Source organism: Sinocyclocheilus rhinocerous, unplaced genomic scaffold (genome assembly GCF_001515625.1).
Source record: "Sinocyclocheilus rhinocerous isolate Xijiao unplaced genomic scaffold, SAMN03320098_v1.1 scaffold1967, whole genome shotgun sequence".
Lineage (NCBI taxonomy): Eukaryota > Metazoa > Chordata > Actinopteri > Cypriniformes > Cyprinidae > Sinocyclocheilus > Sinocyclocheilus rhinocerous.
Window position 1 is genome coordinate 597,537 of NW_015626474.1, and position 17,689 is coordinate 615,225.

A 17,689-nucleotide genomic window follows, 5' to 3' on the forward strand; every position below is an offset into this window, starting at 1 on the left:
TATGTATTGTTTGGCCATCCTTGAACCCCTTGCTCTTTTCCTTTGCATATGTTTTTCCACTTTTGTGTTCTCTATAAGCAAAAAAAAAAGTCTTTGCATTTGTCCAGTAGATGTCAGTATAAACACTAAAATAGACAACAAGAGAAACTGAAATCTGTGGCTTGAGCTTTCATTAAATAAACAAATAAATGTAATCTCTAGATAATAAGCAAAATATTGCCTTTTAATACGCAGGTCCTAAAATACATGGTTATCCACCGCTAAAATAAACAAAATACACTTTCTCATTCCATTCATGCTCACTCACACACATTAACTTTGAAGACAGACTTGATTTTATTTTATTTTTTATATTTTACTATAATTCCTACAGACTAACCCTGTTTCTAAAATAATAATAGAAAAAACACACACCCCTCATGTTTTATATCATGGCCTTTAATGTTCTAAAAGTTAAATACAATTACTACACCATAACTCTACCCCTTAAAGACACACTTTAGCATTTTTATAACTGAACTCATTAGTCTCTATATTCTAATCCTACAGATAAAACATCATGATGTAATAAATTATGATAATAAACCGACCATTTCATATAAAAGAACCCGTATGTGCGACCCACTAACACAGTTCAGTACGTGGGTGACGAGTGAATGGGCGGGTCAACCAATCGTGACGTCACATTTGTGGGCGGTGCCAACAGCGTGGGCTCAAATACGAGGGCGGAGTCAAGCGGTTTTAAAAAACAGAGTGTGAGTAACTGTTGACTCCTTGTGCGACTTTTCTTTTCTTACATTCTCTAAAGGTGAGTCTAATCGCACATTCTGTGCTCTGGTGTATGTATATAAGTTGTTTTACACCTGCTAGTCTTTTATTGAGCTTCTGTTGTTTTTAAGGGAAAATTTTTTAAAATGTGTTTCGTTGTTGTGTAAGTTAAACAGTGCGCTTCTTTTTTTCAGACATGGGGGAATGATATTTTTGCACATTTATGCAGTGGCCGCCAATGACAGAAGCCGTGTTTCTTTTTCAAAGGTAATTTTTATGCCAAAACTTTGCATGCCTTTGTTTACAAGTTGATGCAAATCGACCCGCCCATATCGCTTGTGCGCGTTTAGTCTCACAAATGATGCTTTCTGTTTCCTGATGCAGTTAAAATGCCCTGCATCTGTTCATTTTAGTAAATACCAACACGAGTTATTCAAATGTAGACCGTGATTGTAAAAACTGTAATGTAGGCCTGATGTTGGGACCATTTTGCATTGCATGCACCCCAACATCAGGATCTCAAAGAGGAGGAAATGCACTGAAAGCTTGCAGGTTCAAACTTAATAAGGACACCTTGATCAATGCACTGCATTCTTTGCTGAAATAGGTCACTTTGGATAAAAGCATCTGCTAAATCACTAAACTGCATTTCTTTTGTCAGGCATTACTTCCAGTGGAAAGGACTAGTTTCCAAAACAGCCATGAAACCGTCTGGCGAAGAAGAGAATCAGCGGCTGGGCACACTGTTGCTCAACACCCTGGCAAGAGAAATGCGTCTTTGGAGAGCACCAGTCCTTAAGAACGGTTGCATTCGGGTGGGAACATAAGGCTTCTGAACTTCCTTAAAGGGATAGTTCACCCAAAAACGAAAATGTGATGTTTATCTGCTTACCCCCAGGGCATCCAAGATGTAGGTGACTTTGTTTCTTCAGTAGAACACATTTGATGATTCAAGAACATGGGCTCTACATTTGCCATGTTTCGTGTGCTCTCAGGGTTCAGATATCAGCCCACCTCAGTACCAGGAGGTGATCGTGTGGTTACGTGAAATGAGCAGCCTATTCCAGTTTTCCTCCGAGACGTTTGCTTTGGGAGTCTGTGTTCTTAACAGCCTGCTTGCAGCAGTCAAAGTAAGTGAAACGGTTACTACCTTTTGTATCACTAGAAAAGATGAAGGGCGCAGAATCGAAGTCCTATTTCTTTTCAGACTCGGCAGAAATACCTCAAATGCGTGGCCATCACCTCTCTGATCCTGGCTGCAAAGATCAACGAGGAAGATGAGGCAAGATATACCTATGTGTCTGTCTTGTTGTAGCACAAACAGAGACTCCCCACACAATTTAACCATTCCAGCACGTTTATTGATCTGTTTTTGTTGGTGAACAGGTGATTGCATCGGTTAAAGACTTGCTGGAGCAAAGCAGATGCAAATTCTCAACAGCAGAGATTCTTCGCATGGAGCGAGTCATATTGAACAAGCTGCACTGGGACCTTTACATAGCCACACCGATGGATTTCATTCACATTGTGAGTCACAACTGATGTGTCAGCAGAAATCATGCAACTCTTTTAATGTTGCAAACATGAGCAAAAACTGACTTTTTGGTCCTTGACGTTGTGCATGTGAAAATCTGCAGCCGCGGGGCGATCTACCATGCGGTGTGTATTCAGCCAAGGCACTAATCTGGCTTGTACTTTAGCAGTAAAGCAGATAGATAACCCTGCAAAACATCTCCAATACAAATATTCTCTCAGAAATAGGAACTACCTTCATACTTTGTCTTTCCTACATTGTGGGGTTCAGTTGAAACATCTAAAAATATGACTGATGTTCTTTGCACAAGTTAGTGTGGCATAGACACGGTCGAGGGCTGCGTTTCCCAAAAGCATCATTGGCTAACTATGGACGCAAGTTCCATTGAATTCTGTTGGTAACTTGCGAGCATATTGCTTTTGGGAAACGCTCCCCAGATTAATCCGAGCAACAGTTAACACATGGAGAGCAATTGCTGTTTTAGCACACCACAGACAGTCATAAAATAGCCACTAGAAGTGTAAAGTATGTGAAACGAGACCCTGTTAAAAATAAGATCCTGATGCTTAAAACAAATTTCGAAAATTAAATTAATATATGGGAGAAACTCATGAAACATGGGTATTATTTCACCCCAAATCAAACTGATAAATATATTTTGGATAAAGAAAACAAAGCCTGTTTTAGGACCGTTAGGATATTTTGTATGGAAATTAAAATTTAATAGAATTTACAAAAAAAACTGCACATTTAATGGCTGTTTTTGGTGTGAAAAAGCGTTATAAGTGAACCTTTGTGGAAAATAATCAAATAAAAAAATTTAAATAATTAAACAAACTTTCAAAACATGTTTTCTAGTGTTTTATCACCTGGAAATATTTTGGAATTACACATTTTTAATTTTTAGACACAGGACTGGGTTCAGTGTGAAATTATTTTCATGGCACATTTTTCCTTATTTCTCATTAATGTAATGGCAAAAATATTTTTGTATGTCTTCGTCATAATGTGTAAAAAAATATGTATTACTTAAATTATAAAGTACATTTACTGAATTGATTTTGTGCTGAATAATAATAATGCCACAATGTAAAAAGAACATCGATGGTCCTAAAAAAGCTTTGTTTTCTTCATGCATGCATGTACATTATTTATTTTGGGTTGTTTCTGTGAGATCTACCCATATAGATCATATTATAGATATCTCGACATCTATAACGCATAGAATAATTAAATATAATTGCTTGTGAAATGAAAAAATATCTAATAGCATAGAAAAATAAACTTCCCAAATAAATATCCACAATTTAGAATACCTTAAATATATTGCCATACAAGGTCCATGTGACTCCTCAGTCCCTTGGAGAAGTAAACGCTCACATACAGACAGATACAAAGGAAAGTCACTTCCACAGTAAACATTTACAGAAATATTCCACAAGGCAATATGAATTACTACCCTGAACTCGTGAAGCTATCACGTCATTCCTATTCAATCAACATGGCTTATTTCTTTTTCCAAATGGATGATCGTAGAAAACATGTGCATTGATGTGAAATCAGAATTGGCCCCATTTTATTTCTTAATGTACGTTCCTGGATTCATAAGTGCACATTATTGTATTCATCAATGATGATCAGTGTAATCTCGGTTGATGCTAACCAGTAGCCAATATTGCAAACTCGTATTTGACTTGAATGGTAAATCATCCAGGGAATCAATTCCCAAAAAGTAAACGAAAATCATTTTTGTAAACAAAGCATCAATGCCTTTGATTGGCCTGCATTGAAGAGAAACAAAACATCTGGATTAGGAATCCGAGCGAGAGACTTATGTTTTAAAAACATGGAGACCATCGAACACAGCACATTTTTTACAGCCCACTCATGTGGGTCTTACACGCACACCATTTCTCAAGAGTACAAATACAGACCCTCGCCTCTGTAAGTGATTAGGTTTTTCGGTGGCTCTGTTGGTTAAGCGGTTTGTTGTTTTCCTTCAGTTCCACGGCCTGCTGATGTCCAGGCGTCCTCAGCTGATGCGGTCCATCTCTCAGAAGAGACCCTGCCTCCAGGCGTCGCTGTGGACCAGGCAGCTGCAGCACTGTATGGCCTGCCACCAGCTCTGGCAGTTCAAGGGCTCCATATTGGCTTTGGCCATCATCACTTTGGAGCTGGAGAGGCTGACGCCTGATTGGTTCTCTGTTTTTACCGACCTGCTGAGGAAAGCACAGGTAGTCAAGAACACATCACTGATCTTACAGCTTTTGGGAGATTGATATGCTTCTTGGAATATTATGGGTAACTGCTAGTGATGCATAGCATTTATATATTGCATCACTGAAATATGTATACGTGTATATATATATATATATATATTTTTTTTTTTTACTAAAAAACCGAAAGCAGAATTAAAACAAATATATATATATTTTTTTTAGATTTAGCCAAAAACCAAAAATAAACTAATAATCGGTAGGAATGTAACGATACACTCAACTCATGATGCAATACGATTCACGATGCTGATTTCACTATATGATTTTTTTTTTTTTTTTTACAAAGGCAAATTATAAATTCATTATTTCTCATTAAAAAAATTTAAATTTCTTTGTGAAATTTAAATGTCAAATAACAACCAAACTGAAATTAAAACCAAATCTCAAATCAAATAAATAATAAAAAACAAACTAAAGCTTTGCCTGTGCTCTTTCCATTTAAAATTTGTCAACCACTGCATTTTACTCACGATCCAAACCAAGATGCAGCATACATGCAACATGAGCAGTTTCTGAATTAAATTAGATCGTATAATTTAGAAATTTAAAGCAAAAACAGAAAGGTCTGACTTTAGTTTTGTGAAACTATACTACATAAAACATCTGAACGAAACAAAAACAGCAGACGGGCGGATTCGTTTAACATCTCAACCGACTTCAGTCGTCACATATTTTTCTTGATTGTTCAACTGGCTCGGGGTGCATCATTACATCCCTAATAATCAAACAATTCAGAAAATGTTTGAAGAATCAACCGCAAATATACAGACATTTCACTTGCACACAAGGCAGTTTTTAGATCTACTTTTTATAGCAAATAGATGTTGTTAATCCAGCACTAGTGTCCACTGTTGTTTACCTGTATCCAAGTTGTGTGCAAGGAAAAAGACACTGACAGTCAAAACAAAACATGCCATCGGAGGAGCACTATGGCAAGCCGTTTTAACATCTACTCATTAAACATACTAGCATGTATTTTTTTTAAAAATTGGGAAAGATTTTACTAAATATTTGTTAATCATGTTTTCAACTCCAAAGTAAATATGCACATAATGTAGTCATTTTAATACATTTTAAATTGTTAATTTGTAAATAAATTAATAAATAAAATCAAACTTACTAGCTTCCCCAGCATTTTGGCGGATAATAGCCTATGGCATATACTGCTTGCCTTTTGCATGGATATTTAGCGTTATTTTACAACGTACAACAACTAGAGAGAAATCTAAACCTAACCGAAATAAAGTCAAATGAAGATGATGTTGTTGCTGTGCTTGATGACTCTGGGTGCAGTGGCTTCTACATTCAGGTCCAGAAGAGGACCGTTTACATCCAGATGTTAGTTAATTTACACAAAACAAAACCTAGACACAGATTTCAGAATATAAACCGCTTAATCTGCCATTTTCAGTAAGATTTACTAAATATGAAGTGTTTGTGCGCCAGCTTTTGTGCGTTTAACTTGAATAATGTCCAATAGGAATTAGTTTTAAAGTAGTGGGTAATTCACTTCTTGGTTTGCTTAAAGTCTACTTGTTGACAAACATGTTTATAGTGCATTATATTCAATGTGTTTATTGCAAAATAGTGTAGCAAAAATAGACCGTGCACTTAAATGGTACACGGAGTGTGAATTTGTAAGTTTACTATAGAAATGCTAAAAAGTATTTAAAAGTGTGACTGACCAAATCGACTGGTCGAGCTCAAACGTCAAGCTACGCCTATGGCTACTGATACTTATTTTTTTAGCATCTAGTATCTATTCAATTAGGTACTAATAATTATTCATTATCTAGTAGTGCTTATTCTTTAGCTACCAGTACATTTTTAATATATTCTAGTACTTATTCATTAGATATTAGTACACATTTATTGGATGCTAATACGTATTCCAAATGTTACCAGTAAGATTTTTTGGGTCACATTTTATTTAAGGTCTAACTATTAACTATGACATTTGTCTCAATAAATTCCTAATCTGCTGCTTATTTATAGTTAGTAAGGTAGTTGTTAGTTTCGGTATGGGGTGGATTAATGGATCTAACATATGCTCATGCAGAATAAGACATTAATATGTGTTTTATAAGTACTAATAAACAGCCAAAATGCTAGTTATATGCATGCTAGTTCATAGTGAGAAATGGTCCTTTAATGCAACTAGTACGGTAACACTTTTTTTTTTTTTTAAGTAGATACTTGTACATTTTAAGGATTGAAATGTTAAAACGGCTTGTAATAAAACATCTCTGTTTGGGTCAGTGATTTCAGGCACTGTACAACTGTTTTAGCCAAAACCGAAAATTTATTTTTTTTGGTCAAATATTTAGGGTTGCCGAAATTGTTGCATCACTATTAACTGTTTTTGTTTTTTTATTTTTTTATTTAATAGGATAATTGTCCAAAAATGAACAATCTGCTCACCATAATGTTGTTACAAAACCCATATGGCTTTTTAATTAGCAGAAATCAGGTCTCTCTTTGAAAACGTAGTGTATGTTTCTTACACAAAGCTGTTGCATGGCTTCTGAAGACTTTAGCATCATATGGTCCACTTTTATGGTGCCGTCAGTGACAGAATTTCAGATTTTTGGTCAAATACAACTCCATGAAGTACTTTGTCCATGCCATTCATCACAGGGCTGCGCCATTTGAGTTTGGGCATAATTTCACTCACATGGATGTTTGGGTTTGTTCTAGATGGAGAGCACAGAGTTCATCTGCTGCAAGGAGACGGTGGATGAGTACCTCACCGGCCTCGAGCTCTCCTTACCCACCAACACTGTCTACATTTTGGACGCCTCCAGCATGCTGGTGTTCAGAGGACATGACATGCAGGAGGATGATGGAGATGGGAACAGACAGACGGCCAGAGGAGCACAGAAAGGGGACCAAGCTGTGGACGACTTCTATGACGGTTTCTGGTGCCTTTATGATGAGGACATGTCAAAGAAAACAAGGTAGTTGTTAGTTTCGGTATGGGGTGGATTAATGGATCTAACATATGCTCATGCAGAATAAGACATTAATATGTGTTTTATAAGTACTAATAAACAGCCAAAATGCTAGTTTATATGCATGCTAGTTCATAGTGAGAAATGGTCCTTTAATGCAACTAGTACGGTAACACTTTTTTTTTTTTTTAAGTAGATACTTGTACATTTTAAGGATTGAAATGTTAAAACGGCTTGTAATAAAACATCTCTGTTTGGGTCAGTGATTTCAGGCACTGTACAACTGTTTTAGCCAAAACCGAAAATTTATTTTTTTTGGTCAAATATTTAGGGTTGCCGAAATTGTTGCATCACTATTAACTGTTTTTGTTTTTTTATTTTTTTATTTAATAGGATAATTGTCCAAAAATGAACAATCTGCTCACCATAATGTTGTTACAAAACCCATATGGCTTTTTAATTAGCAGAAATCAGGTCTCTCTTTGAAAACGTAGTGTATGTTTCTTACACAAAGCTGTTGCATGGCTTCTGAAGACTTTAGCATCAGATGGTCCACTTTTATGGTGCCGTCAGTGACAGAATTTCAGATTTTTGGTCAAATACAACTCCATGAAGTGCTTTGTCCGTGCCATTCATCACAGGGCTGCGCCATTTGAGTTTGGGCATAATTTCACTCACATGGATGTTTGGGTTTGTTCTAGATGGAGAGCACAGAGTTCATCTGCTGCAAGGAGACGGTGGATGAGTACCTCACCGGCCTCGAGCTCTCCTTACCCACCAACACCGTCTACATTTTGGACGCCTCCAGCATGCTGGTGTTCAGAGGACATGACATGCAGGAGGATGATGGAGATGGGAACAGACAGACGGCCAGAGGAGCACAGAAAGGGGACCAAGCTGTGGACGACTTCTATGACGGTTTCTGGTGCCTTTATGATGAGGACATGTCAAAGAAAACCGGAAGCCATAGACTGCAGGATATGCACGAGCAAATCTCGCCTTGTCCTCCGTTACGACCCTCTTCTAGTTAATAAGCTAACATGTGGTTTTGAGAAAGTTGGAAGCAGATAAATGATGGCCAAGGCACTTTCTATTTCTTTTGACAACTTCATGCAGCACTTTGACCATATTTAAGATTCCTTTGTTTGATCTTTTTTTTAATTCCTTTTATTTTTGTACTTTGCGTTTTATATTTTTATATGCGTTCTTCATACTGCAAGTGTGCTTTAACGATTATGGTGCTTAAACAGAAATCAATTTGTTGGCCAGTTGATTAATTCCTTAATGGAGTTATGCTTTATAGTGTTATGCGTTTTGGAATTGATATCTTTTGATATTTGATATCTTCAAAATAATGTCTTGATTTGTAGTATTAATGTGAAGAGGAAATTACATTTCTATTCAGATATGATTTTTTCCTCCTAATGTTTTAACCAAAAACACCTTGTCCCAACCCTTTCTTGAGGCAGCTACAGATATCAAATTCCTGCTTCTCGGAAATGAAACCAATGGAAATTTCCTTTTCTAAAAGGAACAGTTAGTTTTATTTGGTAAAAACAGCAGATGCTTGTGTTTCTGTGTCCTTCTGTGGAATAAAAGCAGACTATTAACAGTACGCACATTCTTAGTTTTCTCGTGTCAGGGTAAATGTGCAATTACAGCACCATAGAGGAAAATATAGTTTAAATATACATTTCTGCCATTATTTACTCACCCAGTTGTTCCAATCTCTTGAAAAATAAAGTAATAGGTTTTGAACGACAAGGAAAATAAATTTGAGTAAACTATACCTTTAAGTAACTTGTAATGCAGCCCTTTTGTTTGTTTTTTTAAGCAATAATTATATTCAGCAAGGACGCCTTAAATTGATCAAAAGTTACAGTAAAGACATTTATAAGGTTTCAAAAGATTCCCATTTCAAATAAATGCTGTTCTTTTGAACTTTCTATTCATCAAAGAATCCTGAAAAAAATAAAGCATTACGGTTTCCCAAATAATATGAAGCAGCACGACTGTTTTCAACATTGATAATAATCAGAAATGTTTCTTGAGCAGCAAATCAGCATATTAGAATGATTTCTGAAGATCATGTGACGCTGAAGACTGGAGTAATGATGAAAATTCAGCTTTGATGACAGAAATAAAATACATTGTACAATATATTCACATAGAAAACAGCTATTTTAAATATTTCACAATTTTTACTGTATTTTTGATCAAATAAATGCAGCCTTTGTGGACAGAAGATACTGACCACAAACTTGAATAACGGTGTGCAGAATAATGCTGCTATCACACCATTTATTAACCAAGAAAAGTGTTTTAGTGCATTTTCCATCGGTATACCACAAAAAAAAGCATGTTTGCGACAGCCAGCCAGAAATGCGTTTGACACCCCTGACATGAATGTTTATTTAATGTTCAGCTTTCACCTCTGCCTTCATTTCTTTTCACCTCAACAAAGTTTCACTGTAAGCTACTTCCAGATTTATTATTGTAAAATAAAAATCCAAAATATGTTTATGTATATATCAAGCAGCACAAGGAAATCAGGGGGAGCGTTTATTTCTAACATCAGTTGGCACAACATTGCCCCTTATGCAAATGAAGATCTGTAGGAAGTTACCTTAGTTCAGATGGCCTTTACAATATAACCTGAATACCATACAGCCTTATATGCTCTAAAATACAAAAAATATATAATTTGCATATCTGTCGTCATGTACTTTTAAAAACAGCACCAATGATAACAGACTGTAGAGAAAGCCATGCAGGCTTATATAATAATAAAATCATACACGTGTGCATTAGTGCACTGTGCTAATGAGTTTGGCTCAGATCTTAAATACTACCGTACTGTACTTTGGCAAGGGAAACATGTACTACTCAATACGTACGTCACAAAATTGGCCTGACTGTAAGACAGATGGACAGATGGTTAGTACCAAAACAAAATGTGTATTAAAACAAAACAAAAGCAAACCGGTCCCAAAAATAAAATGGGGTTGACGAGGGAAGGGCATTAAAAATGACCCCCGCCCACCTGGGGGAAAAAATGTGGCAACACAAGAACAAATTCAGCCCCTGCATCTCTCTGTCTTCCCATCAGGATCTTTGGTCCTTCAGCACAATGTCATGAGGAACATGCCAAAAAACAAAAGCTGATGTTAATAGAGGAAAGTCCACGGATGGCCTGCGATGTGCTCATAAATTAACTGAAAGAAAACAAACACAAAACAAGAAAAAATGAATCAGAAAATAAAATGTGATGTAGAATGGAAACATGCAAATAAACTAATATGAATGCAAGCGTATCAAGAACCTCAAACACACAAGCACGTTGTGATACAGGGAATAAATAGTAAATAGACGTATAATATAACTTCAGTAACTTGGTTGAGAGTTTTTTTCCATTATTATCTGATCATATTCAAACAGAAAGTAACACATTTAGAATATTTTCCGGAATATCGGTCACATTTTTATCATCTGAAACGTGCTGAAGCAAAGCAACCTACATAATGCAAACCACATTAAGCACTCGAAACGTTCAGAATTAGAATGAAAGAGGTACATAAATTGGTCCCACTTTAGTTTAGGAACCAATTCTCACTATTAACTATGACTTTTGCCTCAAACTCCTAATTTGCTGGTTATTAATAGTTAGTAAGGTAGTTGTTAGTTATAAGAATAAGACAGAATAAGGCATTAATATGCGATTTATAAGTACTAATAAACAGCCAATATGCTAGTAATATGCATGCTAATAAACAACTAGTTAATAGTGAGAACTGGTCCTTAAAATAAAAAGTGTTACCCTTACGTTTATTTGTATTGTGCATTTCCAACACGCTGGCAGTTTCAGTTTAGCTTTAAATAAATTTGTTTAGGCTTTTTTATAATAAATGCCATTTATAATGAATGCCACAATAATTTATGTTTGTTTTATACTGCATGTATTTTAGTTCAGAAATGAAAACTGTGTTTAAAATGTAAATATGGCTTTATTTACCCGTATTTCACCTAATTCTAAATGTAATGACTAGGTGGGACTTATACCATGTTTTCTGGTAAAAGTTGCACATGACTATATTAAAAGCAGATTTCAATGGGTGGATCCACGTCAGGTACAAACCACAAAATGGATGCTCTGGAAATGTTACAGGCAGATACCATCATTAACCACAAGATGGTGCTAGATAAGCTTCATTTGAGCTGCACGAGGTCAGAAGTGGCTGCCGGCCTGAATTTAACTCTAATATATTTGACAAAGTTGAAAATCAATGGTTCTTGGCAAAGTGCTGGCGAATCTGCAGTGCCGCAGCAAATGAAATGATATTTTACCCAGCAGTAAGTTTGCAGTCGGAAATGAATGTGACGAGACATAACAGAGAACAGCTTTCTTTTGGATCGTCTTCACTGGCAGCATTAAACGAATGTGTTTGAAACACCATGCTACTATTCTAATATTCTTACTATTTCAGCAGTACTTACATTTACGTTTATGCATTTAGCAGACAAGCGACTTACGTGCATTCAACTAAACAATTTTTTTACCAGTATGTGTGTGTTCCCTCAGATTTGAACCCACGACCTTTTGCACTGCTAACGCAATGCTCTACCACTGAGCCACAGGAACAGTATAAAGTAAGTATACTGTGTGCGGTATGCAAATTGTGTGTATGCACTGAAAGCAATATCAGCCGTGGCTTCTGATATCTGATGGCCAAAAGTAATATTTCGGGATGCCTTTGTGGACACCAAATATGCCAAAAATTGGCGTGACTGTCACGTCCTGGATTTTAGCTATTTATATATGCTTATATGAAGAGATTTCATTTCACTCCAGATGTAAGAACAGCTAAATCTCTGCACTTGGAGAAAAAAAAAAAAGATGAAAGGATAAGAGCAGCAAACTCACTTTTTCTTGTCTTTGTCCTTCTTGAGGGGCTGTGAGAGCGAGAGGGTCTCGGCGGCCACCTTCCTCCTGTTGAAGGCGTTCATCTCCTCCTCCAGCTCCCGTCTCTTCTCCTCCACCTTCCTCTTCTCCTCCTGGTGCATGCGCTTCAGCTGCTCGAACTTCTCATGTAACTGAGGACAAACACACAAGTGAGCGGTATTCCTGAAAGTTATGCCAGAAGCTGTGTTTGAACCTGCACTATTTCCACTTGCATCTTGTCTAGCAGGTTTTCATTGGTCTTATTTAAAGGTCCACTGAAGTGCATTGAAACAATGTTGATGTAATTTCAGCTGAAACAGGAAGACAAGGCGGGACATAGCTACAGCTCCGCCCATTTTTAAAATAGCCAATAGCATTTAGTTTACATCACAGCTCGGCCAGAACCGCCGGTTGAGCTCAGTAAAGCTGCGTTTGACAGCTTATTAGATTCTATGTGAAGCTGTTACTAAAGCAAAACAGTGATCATAATCATGCTGAGGATGTGTAGCTTGAGAGGCGAGTAATTTATGTTGGTTCATGGCACCGGTGTTATCTCTTCTACTCGTCAGTGCTGTTTCTACTGCAGAGCCCGTCTAATCATTTATCCTCCTAATCTCATCCATATCGATATAAAATACAGCATTGTGTGTAGAATTCAAATGGGTCCGATAGGTTTTATGGCCTGTGCCGACTCGTGCATATGACCCGCTCTGTGCTATCAGACTTCTTTCGCCCCAATGGAAAGCACATTTACACTGTCTGGATCGTTCCTTATCCACTATATAGTGCACTATGTGCCATTCACCATACAGAAAATACCAATTCTGTGAACGAGTGACCGATTTCAGTCGCAGCTTCAGCATGTATTTATAGTGTCGGGGGCGGGACACTTCGGATTCTTGAAAGCATTTGATTGGACAGAAAATCTGATGAAAAGCTGAAGTGCAGAGTGATGTAATTAAAATCGTTGATCCATATTGGCGGAAGTGAGAGACTGTTTTGAACGCTTATATCTTGTAAATGCGAATTTTGCCATTGTTTTGGAGCAAACATATTCGTACTAAAAGCTAAAAAACTTCAATTTTGATTTCACGGGGACTTTAAGATGACTGGTTGGAGTCCGATGGTTGATGTTTTAAAGAAGAATAAACCGTAATGAGGCGGGACTAACCTCTCTCTCCTTCTCCTTCAGCTCGGCCTCGGTCTCCTTCACTTTGTTCACAAACATCTGCCGCATCCCCTCTTCCTTCCTTTGCAGGTCTCCAAGAAACTCCTTCCTTTTGGCTTCATATGTCTCCTGTAGACTGTAGAGGAAAAAAAGAATATACCATACGACAAAGAGGAAAGTTTATTAGCCGCAGCACACGTTTATAAACAACTGAATGTTATCGCTCATTGGTGAAGGCGCTAATATAGTCGTAGTAATCATTATAGTTATGTTTCCTGTGCAAACAGGCCTTTACCGGCATTATGCTTTGTCACCTATGGGCGGGATTTTAAAAAGGGAACAGCAGCCCAAAACAATGCTTAAATGGCCACAGTACGCACATTAATGTCACAGACAAAGTAACACCGAATTGAAAAACACGAGTTATTTCACCTAAAACCTGCTTGGTAATAATGTGCAGCTCACTAGGTAACGCACCTGAAAGGCTGGCTGTCTGGGTCGGTGTCTTTGAAGCCCATCTCCTCTAGTTTACAGCGCCTGTAGAGTTCGTAGTGCCTGGCGTGAGTCTGTTCTCGCAGGTCCTCCATGTTCACTCTGATCAACATCTCCCGCAGCTTTACGAAATCACAGTGACTCTCATTCTCCACTGCAATACACATGCACACCATCACCGTCAATACAGATGGAAAACACGATAAACTGTCTGTCAACTACAGCTACAAGCGAAAGACTCGAACTCAGATGAATAATAATACCAGAACTTAATTATCAGTCACTGTTTTTAGTATTATGTTGTTAATGACCAAAAAATTGCTGCCCATAAGAGATTAATTATGCGTAATGTCATTAAATAAGTTATTTAATTTATACATTTATAAGTTATTTTCATTGTGTTCTGATTGATTTTTTAAAGACTAGGATTACGCAACAGCAAACACACACACACACACACACCATCTTTAATTACACTGATGAGTTAAATTAACTCATCAATACATCTGAAAAGTAGAATATCGAAATCCATTCAAGAGTTTAGAGTCAGTAAGAATTTTTAAAAGTTATTATATTAAGTAATATTAAGAATTGTATTCAGGAAGGTCACATTAAATTAATCAAAAGTGACAAGTAAAGACATTTATGTTTCTTTTGAACTTTCTATTTGTCAAAGAATCCTAAAAAATATTAAGCAACTGTTTTCAACACTAATAAAAATACATACAAATAAGCATTAGAATGATTTCTGAAAGATCATGTGAAAAATAGAAAACAGCTATTTGAAATTGCAATAAAATTATAATAATTGCAATAATATTTCACAATATTTACAGAATTTTTAATCAAATAAATGCAGCATTGGTGAGCACAAGAGAACCCAAAACTTTGGAACTCTAAATTTTGGAAATTCTAAATTAGAGATATTAAGTCATTTTAATTTAAAACAGTGTTTTGACAGCCTTAAAAAGTATTAATAATCTGCATTCTTATGAGTATGTAGGTCCACTGAACGCTGTTAGCTGTACTAAGTATGGCGCAATTAGTTCTGCAAGTATTGGTTTTAATTTCTATTTGACATTTTAATTCATGCAGAAACACTCTGAGAGTCACAAAGTCAACTGCTGCTCTACATTGAGCATCTTTCATGCAGCACGAGTCTCTACTTAAGCTGGAGGACTAATTAAACTGAAAAACATGACTAATGACGTGACCTTATCTGTGGCAGAGCTCTCTCTCTCACATCTGAGAAAACACAGTAATTAGCTCCCGTCTAGAGTGGCATTTTTTGCTGCTTTGATTGATGGGATTGTTTTCACATCAAAAGCATAGTAAAAATACCCCTCAACCAGCATCCGCAGGGAGAAGCAGGGTTCAAATGAAAGTCCCAGTGTGGCTGATGTACTCCAGCCCCTCGAGCATGATACTCTCCAGTGACAGAGTAATGCTCATCTATTACAGCTCAACTAAAATAGCCAACACAAGAGACCAAACCGCAAGAACGTTTCTGAGAATGTGACATTTCTGCTCCAGCTTACCTTGAACGACTCCCCACGGATACTGCCTGGCCCTCACCGTCTTATTCCCCACCTTCACCTCCTCCACACTGCCCACCACAGCAAAGGGAAGATGGGCCTAGAATAAAGACAACCAAAGGCTACATGATAAAAACATCAGTCAAGTACTAGTCGACTAGGAAAACACTACTCACAACTGATTTCATTTGCAATAATATGCACCGTAACAATAAAATGTCCTTTCTCACTGAATCCCACCGTTTCAACTGAATGCATAGTGTGTTGATATGGATACATGAGGCTGAGGTGATGAGGTGAATATTAGCAAAAGTAATTGCAAAGTGCTACAAGCAACCCTCTATGCACACCTGGACAATAAATTTACTTGCCATTGGCTAGTAATTTTTTTGTTTACTCAACAGACTAAATATATAGTCCTGAAATTGCTATGATTGACAGTGATAACTGCAGCAACAGACGAGAAAACATTTGACAAACCTGTTAAAACAGACTTGTGCATTAAGTGTCGTAGTATAAATGCAGACTAATAGACTTGCAACAGCAACATAGACAAGAATAAAAAAGTCTGTGCTGGCTGAATACATTTCACATCTTCTACAGTTAAAGATTTAAAAGATTAACTCTTTTTCATGTGTCCTTTGTAAAGCAACATTTAAAAATATTTGATATTTTTAATTGTTTGGGAAGATGGGCCTAGAATAAAGACAACCAAAGGCTACATGATAAAAACATCAGTCAAGTACTAGTCGACTAGGAAAACACTACTCACAACTGATTTCATTTGCAAAAATATGCACCGTAACAATAAAATGTCCTTTCTCACTGAATCCCACCGTTTCAACTGAATGCATAGTGTGTTGATATGGATACATGAGGCTGAGGTGATGAGGTGAATATTAGCAAAAGTAATTGCAAAGTGCTACAAGCAACCCTCTATGCACACCTGGACAATAAATTTACTTGCCATTGGCTAGTAATTTTTTTGTTTACTCAACAGACTAAATATATAGTCCTGAAATTGCTATGATTGAACAGTGATAACTGCAGCAACAGACAAGAAAACATTTGACAAACCTGTTAAAACAGACTTGTGCATTAAGTGTCGTAGTATAAATGCAGACTAATAGACTTGCAACAGCAACATAGACAAGAATAAAAAAGTCTGTGCTGGCTGAATACATTTCACATCTTCTACAGTTAAAGATTTAAAAGATTAACTCTTTTTCATGTGTCCTTTGTAAAGCAACATTTAAAAATATTTGATATTTTTAATTGTTTTTTAAATGTTTAAAGGTCTTTAATGCATTATTTATAGGGCTGGGTATCGTTAAAAAATGTTCGATATCGATACCGATACCGATACCTTGACTCGATACCGGTTCCTGAACGATACTTTTTTCGATACCAATTTTATGAAATCAATTTTAACAAGATTACATTATCTAAAAAAAAAAAAACTTTGGTTTTATTTTTCAGCTTGTTGATGTTTATACAATCTCAAAGACTCATCTCCTGAGCCACTGCACAAAGGAACAAAGTGTAACCAACACAATAAATCGGTGCAAATAGTTTTAATAAAGCTCAAATAGTCTTCAGTTTACACATCTGTTAGGCATTTACACGAGTGCGTGTTCGTTTTAAAACGCAGCTCAGACAGAATCATGATTTCTATTTATTTTCCACTGATTTACTGATGAGCATTAGCAGCTTCCAGCGCTGTCTGCTTGTGTTCTCTCTTCCATGATCGCTGCTGACTCAGAGTCAGAGGTAATAACATATTTAATTTCAACAACATTACATGGCCAAAACACACATTAGACGGCAATCGGAAGTTATTGCAAACACTCGATGGTGGTTTAAAGTGAGTTTTGAGTAAAAGCGGAATATAAATCTTATTTATTGTGATGCTACAGTTTGCATGAATGGCCACATAACACGCGCCTTCGGTCATGTAGTATGAACGGACATCTGCATATGATCGGAACTCCATGCAGCTCCCGCACTACTCTCCATTGGAAAT

The 17,689-nt window shown here is 36.8% G+C and overlaps 4 protein-coding genes across 4 annotated transcripts in view; 2 read left to right on the forward strand and 2 right to left on the reverse strand.

Moving 5' to 3' along the window:
- The window catches only part of frmd7 (FERM domain containing 7), an 18,207-nt gene extending 14,057 nt beyond the window's left edge, over positions 1–4,150 (reverse strand). The window contains exon 1 of the mRNA XM_016522207.1: positions 3,619–4,150. The gene's annotated coding sequence lies outside the window, so the exon portion shown is untranslated. The remainder of the gene's footprint in view (positions 1–3,618) is intronic.
- On the forward strand, positions 749–2,986 carry LOC107715920 (cyclin-I-like). The gene is made up of 6 exons (XM_016522190.1): positions 749–808; positions 963–1,035; positions 1,430–1,583; positions 1,764–1,898; positions 1,976–2,050; positions 2,155–2,986. The coding sequence occupies exons 2-6, from the start codon at positions 992–994 to the stop codon at positions 2,308–2,310; spliced, it is 564 nt and encodes a 187-aa protein (XP_016377676.1). The 5' UTR covers positions 749–808; positions 963–991; the 3' UTR covers positions 2,311–2,986.
- Positions 4,151–4,262: 112 nt separating the features above from the next.
- LOC107716021 (septin-8-A-like) overlaps positions 4,263–17,689 on the reverse strand; it is a 24,938-nt gene continuing 11,511 nt past the window's right edge. Inside the window, exons 4-9 of the mRNA XM_016522336.1 lie at positions 15,871–15,949; positions 15,670–15,766; positions 14,117–14,285; positions 13,643–13,775; positions 12,454–12,623; positions 4,263–4,521 (exon numbers count right to left, since the gene is read on the reverse strand). Of these exons, the coding sequence (XP_016377822.1) occupies positions 4,356–4,521; positions 12,454–12,623; positions 13,643–13,775; positions 14,117–14,285; positions 15,670–15,766; positions 15,871–15,949 (814 nt within the window). The 3' untranslated portion in view covers positions 4,263–4,355. The remainder of the gene's footprint in view (positions 4,522–12,453; positions 12,624–13,642; positions 13,776–14,116; positions 14,286–15,669; positions 15,767–15,870; positions 15,950–17,689) is intronic.
- On the forward strand, positions 8,165–9,345 carry LOC107715932 (cyclin-I-like). Its single transcript, XM_016522198.1, has one exon. It carries the CDS (start codon positions 8,234–8,236, stop codon positions 8,561–8,563), a length of 330 nt encoding a protein of 109 aa, XP_016377684.1. The 5' UTR covers positions 8,165–8,233; the 3' UTR covers positions 8,564–9,345.